The sequence below is a fragment of the Dendropsophus ebraccatus genome, chromosome 4, assembly GCF_027789765.1.
Source record: "Dendropsophus ebraccatus isolate aDenEbr1 chromosome 4, aDenEbr1.pat, whole genome shotgun sequence".
In the NCBI taxonomy this organism is placed as follows: domain Eukaryota; kingdom Metazoa; phylum Chordata; class Amphibia; order Anura; family Hylidae; genus Dendropsophus; species Dendropsophus ebraccatus.
Window position 1 is genome coordinate 75640851 of NC_091457.1, and position 17202 is coordinate 75658052.

Below are 17202 nucleotides of genomic sequence, written 5' to 3' on the forward strand. Positions count from 1 at the left end.
GAATAGGAAACACAAGGGCGGACAGAGACTGCAGGGAGAATGAAGGAATGAGCAGGGATATGTGGACACATGCAATCAGCACTCTCTGTCCGGGGAGAGAGAGGTTACAGCTATGAAGAGATTACCCCCACATTCCTGTCCCCTGATGTAAGCCCCAGCCTGAAGTGGATCTGCTAGGATTTGGAAGGTGAGGGAGACTTCCTTGGTCAGAGTACAGTGCTGTAGACCCTGCTATGCAGATCATGCCCCTCCTCCATTCGCATTCCCACCCAGTACAGGAAGCTCTTAAACCAAAGCAATGCTCTTAAAGAGGACCTGTCACCCCCCCGTGCCGGGGTGACAGGCTCCCGACCCCCCGCTAGAGCACCTTATACTTACCTGATAGCGCCGGGTCCCGCTTCTTGAGACGGTCTGGTGACAGAGATTTCAGCGTTTGAAGCCCGTGACTGGTGAGTCCGATGCTCCGTCATTCTCAATGAGAGTTGGACTCATCTCAGGAGCACGTGCACCGGGCTTTGGGCGCTGAAATCTCCGTCACCGGACTGTCTCAAGAAGCTGGACCCGGCGCTATCAGGTACGTATAGGGTGCTCTAACGGAGGCGACAGGTTCCCTTTAAACGAAGTCACAATTTTGAAAAACTGTGAGCTCTTAAACCAAAACACTCTTAAACTAAGGTACCACTGTAATCTTTTTTTAGTAACAAAAAAAAATGCTGCAGCTAGATGTTAGGTGGCAGTCAATAGGGAAATATAGAATGCTACTCTGTTTTAGAGATACAACACCACAAAATCCCCCTGCATAAACACAACAATTAACACCAATAAAAAGAATTGTCTGGAGAAATTTTCTCAGTATTGGGGGTGGGTGTGTGTGGGGGGTGATCATGGGGGTATACTTTTAGTCAAGTTGGGAGAGGCCACGTCAGCTCAGTTGTCATCCTTTTCTTCCTCCTTGTGTATGATCACTGTAGAAGAGGAAAGACTTCGCATAATGCAGTCAGGCATAAAACTGTTCCATACATATCCATGATCTCAAGTTAACCAATAATGCTGGTTAAAGGGGTTATCGAGGATTAAAAACACCACAGCTACTTTCTTGAAAAAAACAAAGAAGAAAAAATAAACAGCGCTACTGTGTGTGGTAATACAATTTAGTTCCATTCAATTCAGTGCAAGGAAGCTGCAAAACTGCACCCAAATTGAGAACGAGGACTGTGTTTTTTAGGCCTGTTCAACCATTTTAAAATGTACCTGTTACAAAGTCTACTGACCCGATCAGTGGGGAATTTCTATCTGCGGACAGAAGTTTGGGTATGCTTTGATACGAACATGCTGAGACCGCAGTGCGTGCAACCCCATTTTAATCCAATGAGGGTTGCACACATTTCAGTCTTGACATGATCTTATCCGTGGATTCCCGAACCTCCGGCCACAGAGGTATTCTCCACCTACTGGTTCAGTGGCCTTTGTGACCGGTACGCTGTATCATCCATTTGACTAACCAAGTCTGTGTAGGTATTTTGATACCTTGATGGTGACATAACCTTTTGGATTTTTTTTTTTTTTTTTTTTTAAAAGGGAACCTGCCATTTTGTATGTCTAAACTACAAGTCATGAGGGTGGTCAACTGCAGCAGCTTCTCCCTGCCCTACCAGCCTTTACTTATAGCAGTCTCCCCTGTTTGGTCATAGGGAGAGGCTACTGGGGCCTGCCTTGATGACATCATAAAAATGATGACATTCACTTTTATTTATAGTAAGTTGAATTGTCATGGTTTTTCTTTTGCCTTGTGTTTTTTTTTTTTTTGGGGGGGGGGGGGGGGGGGGGGGGGTGCATGTGTAAAGAAGGCCTGATGCTGGTGTAAAGTTCAGCCTGATAGCAGGTCATATACGCTGTGGCAGTATAGCAGTTTGTCTAAATATGACCTTCATAGGTATTGCCTGGTTTTGATTTCCTCTTCTAGTTTTGTGACTTCCCCCTCTAAAGTTGAGCTTCTCACTTTTAGGCTGGGTTCACACTACGTATATTTCAGTCAGTATTGTGGTCCTCATATTGCAACCAAAACCAGGAGTGGATTAAAAACACAGGCTCTGTTCACACAATGTTGAAATTGAGTGGATGGCCGCCATATAACGGTAAATAACTGCCATTATTTCAATACAACAGCCGTTGTTTTAAAATAACAGCAAATATTTGCCATTAAATGGCGGCTATCCTCTCAATTTTTTTAATCCTACCAAGAACTTAAAGGGAATCCGTCAGCTCCCGGGCACTACCTGAGGTGGTGACAGTGTGCTGTAGCTGGCGGCCCCAACTAAGCATGGTGCCTTTTTGGTAATTTTCCATGCAGTGGATTATGTACAATCTTATGTCTCCTACTGTCACAGAGCAGTTGTTCGTGCCACACTTGTCATGCATCCTCCTCCCTCTTCATGAATAAACAAGGCTGCCCAGCTCAGCTGTCAGATTGCAGATCAGTCCTCTGTAGGCAGTTTATCTCTGGAAGAATCTCTCCTCCCTAATGCGTTGGAGCTGTGGTCTAGGGGTAACTCACCTGTCTAGAGACCTGTGCTGCCAGCAGTTCATTATCTGGTTCGAATCCCCTGATTGAAATTATATAGATGTCCTTTTTTTCTCATTATTGTATCATTTTTAAGGCTATGTTCACACACAGTATTTTTGCTCAGTATTTTGCAACCAAAACCAGGAGTGGATTGAGAACACAGAAAGGCTCTGTTCCCACACTGTTGAAATTGAGCAGATTGCCATCATTTAATGGCAAATATCGGCCGCTGTTTTAAAAAAAACTGTAATTATTTGCCAATTACGGCCATCCACTCAATTTCAACAGTGTGTCTACACAGCCTTTCAGTGTTTTTAATCCACTTCTGGTTTTGGTTGCAAAATACTGAGCAAAAATTCTGTGTGTGTGAACATAGCCTTAAAAATGATACAATAATGAGGAAAAAAAAATCTATTTAATTTCCATCAGGGGATCTGAACCAGAAAATGAACTGCTGGAAGGTCTCTAGACAGGTGAGTTACCCCTAGACCACAGCTCCAACACATTAGGGAGGAGAGATTCTTTCAGACATAACCTGCCTACAGAGGACTGATCTGCAATCTAACAGCTGAGTGAGCAGGAGGCCGGGCAGCATTGATTATTCATGAAGAGGGAGAAGGATGCATGAACAACAGCTCTGTGACAGTAGGAGACATAAGATTGTACATAATCCACTGCACGGAAATTACCAAAAAGGCACCATGCTCACTAGGGGACTGCCAGCTACAACACACTGTCAGCACCTTAGGTAGTGCCCGGGAGCTGATTCCCTTTAACGACTGTTGTGTTGGGAATGCTTGATTTAAACTGCTGTATTTGTTACTTTAAGGCCACACAGGATGGAAATGCTGTGGAAAATCTGCAACATGCGCTTTTTTTCCAGAATTGCTGTGGTGGATTTGGGATAGGTTTTTTTTTAAATACGGTAGAATGGTGCAGATTTTCCATTTGTGAAGAAGCATCAGAAAACTTTAGTATACCCACCATATATAAATAGTGCCCAAATGGGCACAGTAAGAATAAGACTTTTGACACAGGGACATAACAAACAAAAAAAGAAAAAAGTCCAACAGCACTGGAGGACATAACCAAGGTATCCCAGTTTAAAAGGAGGATGCGTGCTGATGTTACCTGCAATGCCAGTGCAGGTGTTACAACATGAAGAGAAGAGATCCGTGGTATTTAAAGAAGGCTTAAAACTATTTTTGCACATTCAAGAACAGACAAAGCAGCTCGAAATGAGCAAAGCAAATTTTTGCTAAATTCACTAACAATTTGCCATCTCTGTGTCATTTCAGTCAGTGATTGGCTGAGCAGAGAGTGAAAGCCCACTCAGCTAATCACTGACTTCCTGACAAGGGACAGAGACACGGACAGCGATTGGCTGAGCGGGCTGTCACCCTTTTATTTTGAGAGAGAACGAGCCAGTAGCGTGTGCAGTGTCCCAGAACAGGTCCTCTTATCCTCACACTTTTATTGTGACCAGTCCTGTTCTGGAAAGCTATGGTTCACTGCAAACTGTGTGTATGGTGTCACCCCTCTCAGTGTTCAGGTCTGCTATTCCATGCATTTCTTGTATGCATATTCAGGTATCAGTGCCTAAGGGTATTATGTCGCCCCCCAGTGTTTAAGTATGGTACTTCTCATGTATATTTCACTGTATATGCCTAATGGTGTGATGATGCAATGGCTGGATGTCACGTGACTGCCCCTGCTTCCATGGTAACTCCAACGGCCATCGAGCTTTGGCTGGGGAATACCATGTGACTTCCTGTTCTACCTCAGTCTATTCCCTACCACAGAGGGGATAGGGTGGGTGTTCTCTCTCCCCTGTCAGGAGAGAGATACATGTGCTTTGCTTCTCCAGTTCCACCAGAAGTGTTCCTGGCTATGTTCTATTCTCAAGTCCTCAAGATTCTCATCTATTCTCACGATCTGGGTGCCGTTCTTCAGTCATTCCTCTCATCATCATCTCTGATTATCAACAGCAAGTATTCATCTCAGTCTCATTCCCCCCAGCATCTTATCCTCAGTATCACCGGATACATCCGGATTGCATCCGGAGAGACTGTTGCTACTAGCTACCACCGTTACAATAAATATACAACTACCGTTGTCTCTGAACCTTGGCATTGATGTAATTATTGGTGCTCTGACTAAGGACAACGAAGAATCGCATGCCCAGCCTCTGCATGGTCAGGAGCCCAGTTCTCAGCTGTGTTACCCTCGTGCCGAAACCGTGACAATCCTCTGCTCAGCAGCTACTCCGGCTCCGGCCAGTAACTATACCTATCAGCAGAGAGGCCCCTAGGGGCTTGGGCATCGCACGTGTGGCAGCACATTTTATTTCCTGTGTTACATTAATCACGTCCGTCCCATAACTACTTTTATTATCCCCAGTTCTAAAAACATTTATATAGATTAGCCAGCATATGGCTTGATAGTTAGGATTGTTCCTCTAGTTTGACCCTAACCAAGGGCAACATCTGCCTGGAGTGTGCCTGTTTACCCAAACTCCACAAACATGCTGAAAGCTGTCTTTTTATGAGAACTGATTATTGTGTGTGTCTGAAATAAGAATTAGATTGTAGACCCCATTGGAGCCAAATGTGTGTACTGTGCTTATGTCAGCAATAATTACTGTGAGTGTCCCATTTATGTGAATTAATTTATGCTGTAGACTCATTTTTTTCTTGAAACTATAGGATGTTTTTTTTTTTTTTTTTTTTTTTTTTAATTGATCTAGAATGTAGCTAAAGTAATACTTCAAAACACCCCTCCACCCTACTGCATCTTGAATGGGTTATTGCATACAGCCATTGTACTGTAAGAGCAATTTCATAATTCTAAAAGACTGAGCAAGACATCTGAGGGAAGAGACCCTGGAGAGAGCAAAAGAATCAAAGGAAGCTTAACCCGATGGTCTGTTCAAGGGCCAGACTAAAACATGTCTTCATAGGAGCTAGGCCAAAATTCTATAATGGGGATATGTTTATCCAGATAACCCAAAATATTTACATAGTGCAGACAACGGAACAAGAAGAAAAATAAGGTTAGGTTCCTGTTTAATAAATGAATGCGAAAATAGGTGGGATTTTGAAGTCTCATTCCCCCCAGCATCTTATCCTCAGTATCACCGGATACATCCGGATTGCATCCGGAGAGACTGTTGCTACTAGCTACCACCGTTACAATAAATATACAACTACCGTTGTCTCTGAACCTTGGCATTGATGTAATTATTGGTGCTCTGACTAAGGACAACGAAGAATCGCATGCCCAGCCTCTGCATGGTCAGGAGCCCAGTTCTCAGCTGTGTTACCCTCGTGCCGAAACCGTGACAATCCTCTGCTCAGCAGCTACTCCGGCTCCGGCCAGTAACTATACCTATCAGCAGAGAGGCCCCTAGGGGCTTGGGCATCGCACGTGTGGCAGCACATTTTATTTCCTGTGTTACATTAATCACGTCCGTCCCATAACTACTTTTATTATCCCCAGTTCTAAAAACATTTATATAGATTAGCCAGCATATGGCTTGATAGTTAGGATTGTTCCTCTAGTTTGACCCTAACCAAGGGCAACATCTGCCTGGAGTGTGCCTGTTTACCCAAACTCCACAAACATGCTGAAAGCTGTCTTTTTATGAGAACTGATTATTGTGTGTGTCTGAAATAAGAATTAGATTGTAGACCCCATTGGAGCCAAATGTGTGTACTGTGCTTATGTCAGCAATAATTACTGTGAGTGTCCCATTTATGTGAATTAATTTATGCTGTAGACTCATTTTTTTCTTGAAACTATAGGATGTTTTTTTTTTTTTTTTTTTTTTTTTTTAATTGATCTAGAATGTAGCTAAAGTAATACTTCAAAACACCCCTCCACCCTACTGCATCTTGAATGGGTTATTGCATACAGCCATTGTACTGTAAGAGCAATTTCATAATTCTAAAAGACTGAGCAAGACATCTGAGGGAAGAGACCCTGGAGAGAGCAAAAGAATCAAAGGAAGCTTAACCCGATGGTCTGTTCAAGGGCCAGACTAAAACATGTCTTCATAGGAGCTAGGCCAAAATTCTATAATGGGGATATGTTTATCCAGATAACCCAAAATATTTACATAGTGCAGACAACGGAACAAGAAGAAAAATAAGGTTAGGTTCCTGTTTAATAAATGAATGCGAAAATAGGTGGGATTTTGAAGTTCTAAACCCCTTCTGCCTATAGGGAATTTTCTAAATCTATGTTTTGTCTAGCTTTAAAGGAGTACTCCCAGAAAAAAATTCTTTCAAATCAGCTGGTGTCGAAAAGTGCCAGAGATATGTAATTTACTTCAATTAAAAAAAAAATCTCTAGTCTTCCAGCACTTATCTGCTATTGTATTTCCTGCAGGAAGTAGTTTATTCTTTCCAGTCTTACACAATCTGCTGCCACTTCTGTCTGTGACAGGAACTGCCTAAGAGCAGTACCAAATCCTGATGGAAAACCTCTCCTGCTCTCCAGACTGGAAATAATACACCACCTTCAGATATTCAGCAGCTGATAAATTCTGGACGACTGGAGGTTTTTTAATAGAAGTAAACTACAATTTTCTGGTACTAGTTGATCTGAACGAATCTTTTTTGCTGAAGTACCCCTTAGAGGCTAGGTTCACACTACGTATATTTCAGTCAGTATTGTGGTCCTCATATTGCAACCAAAACCAGGAGTGGATTGAAAACACAGAAATGCTATGTTCACACATTGTTGAAATTGAGTGGATGGCAAATATTTGCTGTTATTTTAAAACAACGGCTGTTATATTGAAATAATGGCAGTTATTTACTGATATATGGCGGCCATCCACTCAATTTCAACATTGTGTGGACAGATCCTTTCTGTGTTTTTAATCCACTCCTGGTTTTGGTTGCAATATGAGGACCACAATACTGACTGAAATATACGTAGTGTGAACCCAGCCTTTAAAAGCTGTATTTAATGGCAAAGTTCTGCTTGGACAACTCCTGCTTGTAAAAGATATGAGTCGGTTCATAGTGCATACTTCACGTTTGGAAAAATACACAACAAAATTCAACAGTAGAAATCCATGGCATAACAGATTTTAATTTTCCTCACTTATTTTTCATCCACATAAAAAATGTAAATCGCAGTTTACTGAATATACCTACAGAAAACTGTTGGTCTTGTATTACACGTGTATTCCAACGTAAAATATGCATGAAAAATAGACTGCCCTATAGCAGACTTATTAGAAATAATAAGCAGATCAGACATGCTCTTTATGGCTGCAGTGCTTGGTCTTCTGGCGTAGAACACAGAGCTCAGCATTAGACCTTACAACACTTTGTTCTGCGCAGTCATTGCTTTTTACAGTAAGTGACTTCACTGATAAAATATAGGTGGTGACTGGCCTTTAACCTGCAAGCAATGATTTATATGAAAACCATTAATGGTCTATTACTCAGTGTACTCTGCAGCAGCCCGTCTAGACAAAATCACTGCTATATAAATTATTTTACTAAAATCTAGAAAAATGAAAGGTCACATAGAGGAAATATATTGCAGACATCTTTTATACAGCAGAAAAACAAATAATTGTACCATCCTGAGGGCTTAGTTCGATTTATGCGGCTGCTATATCTAATCTCACATATGATATATGCATGGATAATACATGAGTCAGTGCTGCTCCTTTAACTGTTTGTATTTTTTCGCTAAGTCAACATTTTTTCGGCCCTTCTGAAAAGGATATGACCACAAAATAGCATTCCAGTGGTGGCCAAACTTTTCCACCCCGTCCAGAAGATTTGCAATTTCTCTTTGGGTGAAATCTTTACGTGTTGCCCTCTGAGGTTGGTTTTGGTCAGGAGTCTTCTGAGGCTGCAAGATATGGAGATTTTTAAAGAGAATGTACCATCAGTACATTCGTATTAAGTTTTGCACATGGTTCAAAAAGAGGACCACAGTAACGGCTTCCCTGTGCTGGCCCCATTCTATTCATGTGCAAAACTTACTGATGGTATATTCACTTTAGTTCTTAGATTTATCTGACAGATTTTTCAAGCCAAAGCCAGGAACATAAACAGAAAACAGGTCATAAAGGAAAGACTGAGAATTACTCTCTTCTCAAATCCATTCCTAGCTCTGACTTCAAAAATCTGCCAGATAAATCTCTCTGTGTAAACACACCATTAGCAGTGATCTGCAACCTGTACTCCTCCAGTTGCCAGTAAACTACAACTCCCAGCATGAACTGACAGCTGGAAAGGCATAGACTGCAGTCCAGTGAGCTACAGCTCTCATACTAAAAAAAGCTAGAAATGCATGGCGATAACCAGGTAGACAGTGGGATGTTATATGAGTCACAAGTGAGGTCTGAAAAAACTAGTGTCTTCAGCAGGGTGCACAATTATTTAGGTTCCATCAGATGTAAATAATTGTAAAACCTGTTCAGACTAAAAGTAACCTGTCCTATCCTCTGCAGGTTACATGATAAAAAGAACAGTTTAGGACAATGCACATAGATCCTCAATATGTCTGACAATAGTGGTACTTCATGCCACTCAGACTGACCACATACTTCCCTGTATCTAGTTTATCCTGTATGAAGGAACAGGAACACACTGTTTTAGTAAATATCTGTGTCCTGTGATCTGAAGAGGTAGCTACAGGTATACAGGCGGAACCATTATAGTAAATGAGATATCTGGAATCTGTGTAGAAATTGAGCAGTCTCTATCACCACCCTAAGCTTTTAAATAGGGAGGAATACTGGATTGTAGTACTAGGTATATGAGTAGTGCCCCAGCACAGGTGTGCCACTAAGTTTTATTGCCCCTGGGCAAAGTAACTCACTCAGGTTTTCACAGTGGGATAAGTCAAGATGTATTATGTGTTTTCCCCACTAGGTGTCGCTGTTGTACTTATTGTATGTATGGTATTGAGCACGAGTGAAGAAAGCATTGGGTTAACTGTTGGTCGTCACATGTTTGTTTCCCCCCTATCATAGGACCAGACCTGTTTCCCTCCTTTTCTTTCCTATCTCCTTTGTTTTCCCTTATGCACACACAGCCCCACCAATCACTAGGAGGGTTAGTTTGGCCATATAAAAGGGAGGTTAGTTCTTGGTGGGGGGAGGGAGGTTGTCTTTTGTCAGGAGTGTTGGGGAGGGACAGAGAGAGAATTTTACTAAGCTATTAACCACTGCTAGCATGCAGTGCTAGACCCCTCAGGAGGAAAGGAAGTCCTTTTAGGATCACCTTGTCCACACCAGAGATACTCTCAACAAGACACAGGGCAGCATGCCTGAGCTAGGTACTGACCCCAGTAGGACAAAGCTGCAACTTGCCTAGGTATCCTACTGTAACGCATGGCTATTCTGGGAAATCCTGGGAGGTCTGCTGAACCCAGCGCAGGGACCTGGGACTTTGTACTACCCTAGAAGGACAGGTATCCTGACACTACAGGGCGTAAAGCGATCAGATCAAGTAAAAGATCTATACATGAGTACGAGTATCTTCTCCTTCTTTCATTCTTCACTACGCTATCCCAGCAGAGTACACAGCTACATTGGACAGGGCCCTCAAGACGCTCCTCTACTCTCACTTCTACAGTTACTAGTACTTCTACCTAGTACTTGCCTCCTTTTGCAGTTACTGAAGCCTTATTGTTGTATTGCATTGAAGATTTTAAAAAACTGATGTTTTCTGGACTTTGCCTACCATTCTACACCTACACACCAGGTTACACTCAAGCTATCTAAACCTGCGGAAGCCGTGCCTGTCTGACCAGAGGTGGGAACCAACGCCACTCCAGGCTACCGTGACAAGTGCCCAAGTGACCCCACACCCACAGAGCTGACACAACACCGCCAGTGCTACCTGGCATACAGCCCTTAGACTGGGATACCACCCTGGCACGCCCGCCTATGCCACAAGGTGTAAACAAACAATAGGATGGTATTTTTGTCAGTTCATATTTATGTGTGACTACATAATTGTAATGTTTTTCCTACACTTTGGGATAAAAACGAAGGTGGTTTCTTTATGTCGCTTGGTTAATCCCATATGGTATCTATCCACCCTGTGCGACTTGCATTACCAGATGAAGTCTTTTTCACCCTTGATATTAATGGGGAAGAACAAAACTGCAATAAGTTCAGTGTTGCACATTCTACAGTAAAAACACAGTTGCAGATTTTTGTTTTCACATTTAAATAATTTGCAGAATTATATGTGGGAGTGCTGTAGAATGCTACATTGGAAATTGGTGTATCCGACTTGCATGCAGGTAGATACAATGCTACTCTTGTCCATGGGCTGTGTGTTGAATTGTGATGGGGTTCCCCTGGAGGATGAATATCACTTGAGGAATAGGATACTAGGTTATTTACAGTTTTATGTAGAAATACAATTCTATACAGCCTTTAGATTCACATCTGGGCATTTAGGGATGTATAACTTTCTATAAGCATATATGTACTGTACCTGAGCTCCCACAGCAGGAGGCTGGTGAGTTATCTCTTGTCTTTTAGGAGGTGAGTCTCTATCGCATTCTGTTTCTAAACCTGATTATATTATTGAAAGAAGAAATCCAATTAAAACAGCAATAAATCTTCCTGGTGTTTATCCAGTGGATATTGACTGAAGAGAGTCAAGTGTTGGCAGCATGACAGCAAACTGTTAAATTATTTGTACTGCTTGGCTTATGTTTTTCTGATATAAGCAAAAGTAAGTTTAGTCATTGATACACAGTGGTGGAGTGATAGTGTTAGTCACCAATGCTGAACAGGGCATAACTTAATTTTTTGACATTTTACGGGAAAAGTATCAAATGTTGTTTTTATTGTAAAGCTAGCTATACGCATTGGAGAACCCCCCCCCCCCCCCCCCCCGTTCTATGTATGGTGACAACTAGGGGTGAGCGAAATTACATTAGGAATGAAGCACTTCCCTTTGTTAGGATTGGCCAGCAGCTTGTCAAGCTGTTCCAGTTTCCCAGGACTGGATCCAGCTTTTCCCAGCACCTGAGGCAAAGCGGCACAGGTTTCAAAGCTAGCAGCCTGACAAGCTGCTAGCCGGTCCTAAAGAAGCACTTTGCTTTGTTCTTTCTGTAAATTCGCTCATCCCTAGTGACCACCCAACTAACGGTATCTGCCATCAGCAGATGTCAAAATAGAAGGGTTGGAATTTTGGATACAACATGTGATAAGGTTATAGACATGTCCAATCCTTTTGTTCTCAGAGAGTCTTCAATGGCGTTTTCCCTTCTCCCCATCCTGAATACATGCATGATCAAGCATGCACATGTATATGCTTATCGGGACAGAAAGCATACCGGTTGTTAGTTCAGAACAACCAGGAGACAAGCCACAACCAAAGAGCTGAAACTAACGGTAACATTGGGCAGCTTTTATCCGCAACATGCTCCCGGCCCCCTTCTCGTGTGCAGAAGTATCAGCACGGATGGGCAGATAGAGGAAGTGCAACACCAGAGAGCCAAAAAGGTAGGACCTTACCTGCTCTCTAGATATCACCTTTAACCATCTTGAAATTAGTGTTCTGAATAAGGGGCTACATATTGACCTCGAAATCAGGTGGACTGGTTTCAGACAGATTGGTTCTCAGACAAACAACTGTCTAGGAGAGAGGGCTTGTTAAAGGGTTTGTCCTATTTCCCTCTTTTCAGATCAGCCCCCTGTGTCCCGCCATCACTTCCTGGTTTAGCACAGCGGGAGTGAGGATGCAGTGGTGCTGAGTAGAGATGACGAATGAACAAACAAACTCAAGCATGCTCGTGTTGTGCTCATTTCTAGTGCTGAGCTGAATGAACTCGGCACTGCTGTGTCTCCATCTACCACTATATATGCCTCCAGGGACAATCCAAGCCCTGAAGACATGTAGGATGTCAGAGGAAGACCTAGTAAAAGTAAAAACATACCAGCTACCGACCACCCGATACCCATGACTGCCTGACCACCGCTCTTATAGCTGAGAGCAGTGGTCAGGAGTAATTTCTGTCCGATTGTAAAAGAACCAGATGTCACTACATTCATGTCTATTGTAAAGCGCTATAATAATTTTTTCATATAGGAACACGCAGCAGTGAATGTTCTTGTGTCTGTAACAATCATGCCGGCTGACAAGGACAGGGTGGTGGTCGTCATGGACACTTACAAATATCTTGCAGAAATCAATAGCCATAGAAATCAATACCTTTACACGCTGACCCTAAGTTCAGTATTAAACATAGGATTGATGACCTATTGGCAGACACAGGGCCAATTCTAGCTTTTGTGCTAGGCATAAACAGAAAATCATTCATCTCTGCAGTGTGTTGGACAGACATAGTCTTCTCTACTCCATCCTTGGGGTAATGCCATCCTTGGGGTTTAAACAGTACACATTTTTGGACTCACTGTATAGGCCCTGGTATGATGGCCCTGTTGGCATTGTACATACACTGATTTGCTGATTTTCTTCTAGTACCACCCTTCCTTGATAGAAAAGTGAAATCCAGTGGTTTTATGAGACTCTCCATAATGGAAAAGAAACTCATGCCCTAACATTGAGCTTTGTGTCATTATTCATAGTACTCACCTTGCAGACAACATGCCGGTTTTGTTAACCTACTGCTTTTTTGATTTGCTTTTCTTATAGGGGTCAGCAGGATGCCTGTAATACATAATTGACTTATGTCAACACTAGAAGCACCACATGAAGCTACTTTAAAGTTGGAGGGGGTGGGGGAGCAGTTCAGGACTCATTTACAAAAAGTTTTTCTCCCTTTGGAGGACCTGGCATGTCCATGTCTATTTTATGCACTGGTTTATGGAAATTCTTTTCCTCTGTGAAGGTGTTGCAGGAAAATTAAACTAGGTGATAGTCCCAGCAGAGGATGCCTCTAACAAAACTGGGTGGTCATTTTGTGCCAACCTGTATTCACACAATAGCGTGAATATGGGTTAGAAAAGTTCTCTTGCCAATTTATAGTCATTAGTCTCCAATTTAATATTTAATATATTTATTGTGGATTTGTTCCCTAAAACCAATCTACTGGACTTGGCTGCTGGGAGGACGCAATGCTATGTCCGATGTGCCCAGCAGTGGACGGGTAACTGACCAGGCTCACTCGGGTAATTGTAAAAAAAAAAAAACATGCCAGATCCCTGAGTGAGTGCTGCTTTTAATTGTAACACAGTTAAATAGTATGACAAAGCAGAGAACCGTTTGCAGGGTCGGTCCTATGAAGAATATTTTTCTGTGGTGGGCCCACAGTACTCCAGTCTGACAGTCATCCATTAAAAAAGTGGTATATACATAGCAAATACAACTCATTACGAATCTGATATTTTATGACAATCTTAAAAAGCTGATAAGTAGTTATTGTTATTGATATGTACACTAGATCCTATACTTCCTAAAGTTAAGTAGGACAATAATAAAGTCTACAGAATACACTGGATGACCTCCTCTGAGACAAAAGGAATGAGCACCATCAGTAATGGACACAGCAGTTTTAGAAAGCAGTATACAGAAGATATTTCAGTCAAATACTGCCACCTACTGGATTTTAAAGAGTTACATGAACTTTTTCTTCATAAGCACATAGTAATAAAGGGGTATTCCTCAGAACAGGGACATGACTCTCTCGGCTGAAAGGCGTGACAGGTCAGCACATGCACCATTAATTCTTTATGGAGACACCAGAGATAGCGAAGGGTTGTACTCAGGTATCTCCAGTTGATTCATAATAAATAAATGGTCAGCCGCTCCATTCCGCTGTAAGAGTAAGGCCCCCATTCTAAGGATTTGCAGGAGGCCCTAGCGCTCAGACAACCCACTAACAGAAAATAGGTTATTTGCTGGGATACCCCTTTAAATGTTAGACAAATATTTAAAAATAAACATAATTGCCAAAACTGTGCTATAGCTAAAACAAACAGATGATATCAAGTTAGGACATTAAAAGGGGCCATGCACCTGAGATAGCATAGACAGGAGTTTGTGTGTGTTCTCAATAGGGAGAGGGAAATAAGCCAGGTTAAACAGTTAGACACTGCTGGCAACATCCTATTTCCTTTTGAGAGCAAATAATCGGGCGTGTTGAAATGTAGCTGCCCAATCCTTATCACACAGCATCTGCAGTTAAAGGGTAGTTGAGACAGCCGCGTGGCATATTGATCCATGATGTCAGGCGGGGATAGAGTCCACTACATTGCTTTCCTGTCCATAGGTTCCGTGTTACACGGAATGTGAGAATAAGCCCTTATTCTCAGTCAATTGAGGGTGCCCCAGACACAGCTTTTTTTTTTTTGGGGGGGGGGGGCGTTTTTGTGACTTCGGAAAAAAAAAGCCTACAATACTGCTAAAATTATCTTGGCATTTTTGACTTGTGATTGTGCAACTGTTTTGGTTTTTTTTTGGTTTGGTCAATTTTGACCCCCAAGTGTATATCATATTGTTTTCGTAAATGATTAATTCATAATCCAAAACTAAGTTGTATCTATAGGCAGCTCACTGTTGGGTTTATTTATATTCTGAACGGTCGCTCCTCCTCTTCTTAGTGGCCTCAACAGCATATCTGTAAAAACATAATATGCATTTATTAACATTAAATGTCCAGAATACTTTTTGTTGTTATTATGTAAGATATGTAAAATTATAGTTATTATAGAAAAATGTACTGTATATATTTTTGTATTCCTTTACTACGATTAATGTTACAAGGTGTCTGTAGTGGGCCTTTAGGGACATCTCAGAGTTGGGTCCCCTATAAATATAGAATTGATTTAGGGATCTTGAGATATATATAGATATTATATATGTTTCTATTTTTAGGTCTCATTCTTACAGGCCCTAATGGCCCGCATTCCAATTAAAATGTAGTGATGTTCACCCGGCCAATTGGCGAGGGTGAATATCACAGACAGCGGCTGTTCTGTGACATAGCCGTGTCACACAATGGCCGCTGTTTTTTACATATGTAAACATGGCCTCAGATCGATTTGTCAGTTTATGAGAACCCACAATGGTGCAATATTTAAGGGAAAAAAAGTCTATAAAATTGGCCATGTGTCAGACAAGGATTGAATAAGTCTGCCTTCCAGTGTAGAGTTTAACAGCTTCTACCATGACAAAGAGATGGATGGATTGTGAAAACATTCTTGACAAATGCTGTACACTGTACTTTTAGAGTATATAAGCGCTAGCTCTCAAACATCATTCATCACCGTATGTCTGCACAGAAGAGATTAAATATTTTGCTTAAGGTGTAGAAGTATTAATCACTTCTGTGACATCTACTCTCATTCAAACACCTTTATCTAGTCTTCTACAACTACAACACCTGTGGGATCAAATACAGTTAGGCCTACTGGTGCATCACTACAATTCTGTGAATATTTAAACACTTTTTGCTCTCCCGGCCTCATATTGATACATGATGCTGGGAGATGCCCTGTGCGGCCTCGCACTCTGTAGGGTCTGTGGATGACAGAGCGTGATAATAAGGCCTAAGCATGGGTTCACAGGCTGTGTTTCTTCTGTGTTTTCACTATACTTCAATACTATACAGTATATATATAGATATAGATTAAATCTGTTAAATTGAATGGTCCAAAAGATGTATAATATAATGTTATCATAGTGTAACGTAAATTACAATCTTCTATATTATGCATATTATTGTGTGTGTATGTATGAACACCCAGGCTATGTTCCCACATGTTGGAGTTTCATTGCAGTAACACAATAAAGGACAACTGGATGGCAATGCAATGATTAATTACTGCAATCATTGCACTGAAATCATTCACTGCAAGTTATGCACTGAAAATGCATATGCAAACACTGCCCCATTGGGATTACAATTGTGGCTCAGTTTACAATGCTGCTAAATCGTATGCCATGTGCACTTATTAGTGGCAAGGAATGATCTAATTTATTTAATGCCAATAATTATAGTGAATGATGTAAACATAAAGCAGGAACTAGCAGTGTCTGGTAATCCAATTGGAACATTGCAGTATGTTGCACTTCACTTGTTTGCGATACTAACACTAGCTAGTCGTTCCCCCTATGGGGACATAACGTATAGTAGATATAAAAAAAAATCATGTTATGATGCTATTCCATCTGGCTATATTTGCTGTTAAGTGAAAATAATCATAGTTTCCTAGTATATTCATAGCATACTTGTCATTCAGCATTTGTAATCACTGCACTAGACATCAGGCAGGCCAAAATGGGATGAAACCTAATGTGACGTACAGCAAAGATCAAAAATCAGGTCAATTACCAAACATGTGGCTGTCCACACAACAAGTTCCAGTGCATGTCTGTCCGGGAAGGACGTATTACAAGTGAGCTGCCCCTGCTGGGGTGTCTAGACATATTCCTTACAGTATAGATAAGCAACCATGGTAACTGACGACAATGACTTATAATAGCAGGTGGATATTTACAGAGTGTAGTATGACTGACTACTATTCATTGCCGGGCTAGGAAATAACCCCTAGGACATGTCTGGATATATCCACTGATATATTAAAAGCATCAGCTCAAACAGAACATGCTTTGTTTTAATAGCATAATCACATTTTGACTTTACCCATTAGAGATATGATTAAAGAAGGAGGCTGG

General features: G+C 41.6%; 1 protein-coding gene across 4 annotated transcripts in view; it reads right to left on the reverse strand.

Moving 5' to 3' along the window:
• Positions 1-7650: 7650 nt before the first annotated feature.
• The window catches only part of TERB1 (telomere repeat binding bouquet formation protein 1), a 40954-nt gene continuing 31402 nt past the window's right edge, over positions 7651-17202 (reverse strand). For all 4 annotated transcript variants that reach the window (XM_069968502.1, XM_069968500.1, XM_069968503.1 and 1 more), the window contains exons 17-20: positions 15080-15142; positions 13159-13233; positions 11047-11126; positions 7651-8440 (exon numbers count right to left, since the gene is read on the reverse strand). In XM_069968502.1, coding sequence (XP_069824603.1) covers positions 8240-8440; positions 11047-11126; positions 13159-13233; positions 15080-15142 — 419 coding nt within the window. In that variant the 3' untranslated portion in view covers positions 7651-8239. The remainder of the gene's footprint in view (positions 8441-11046; positions 11127-13158; positions 13234-15079; positions 15143-17202) is intronic.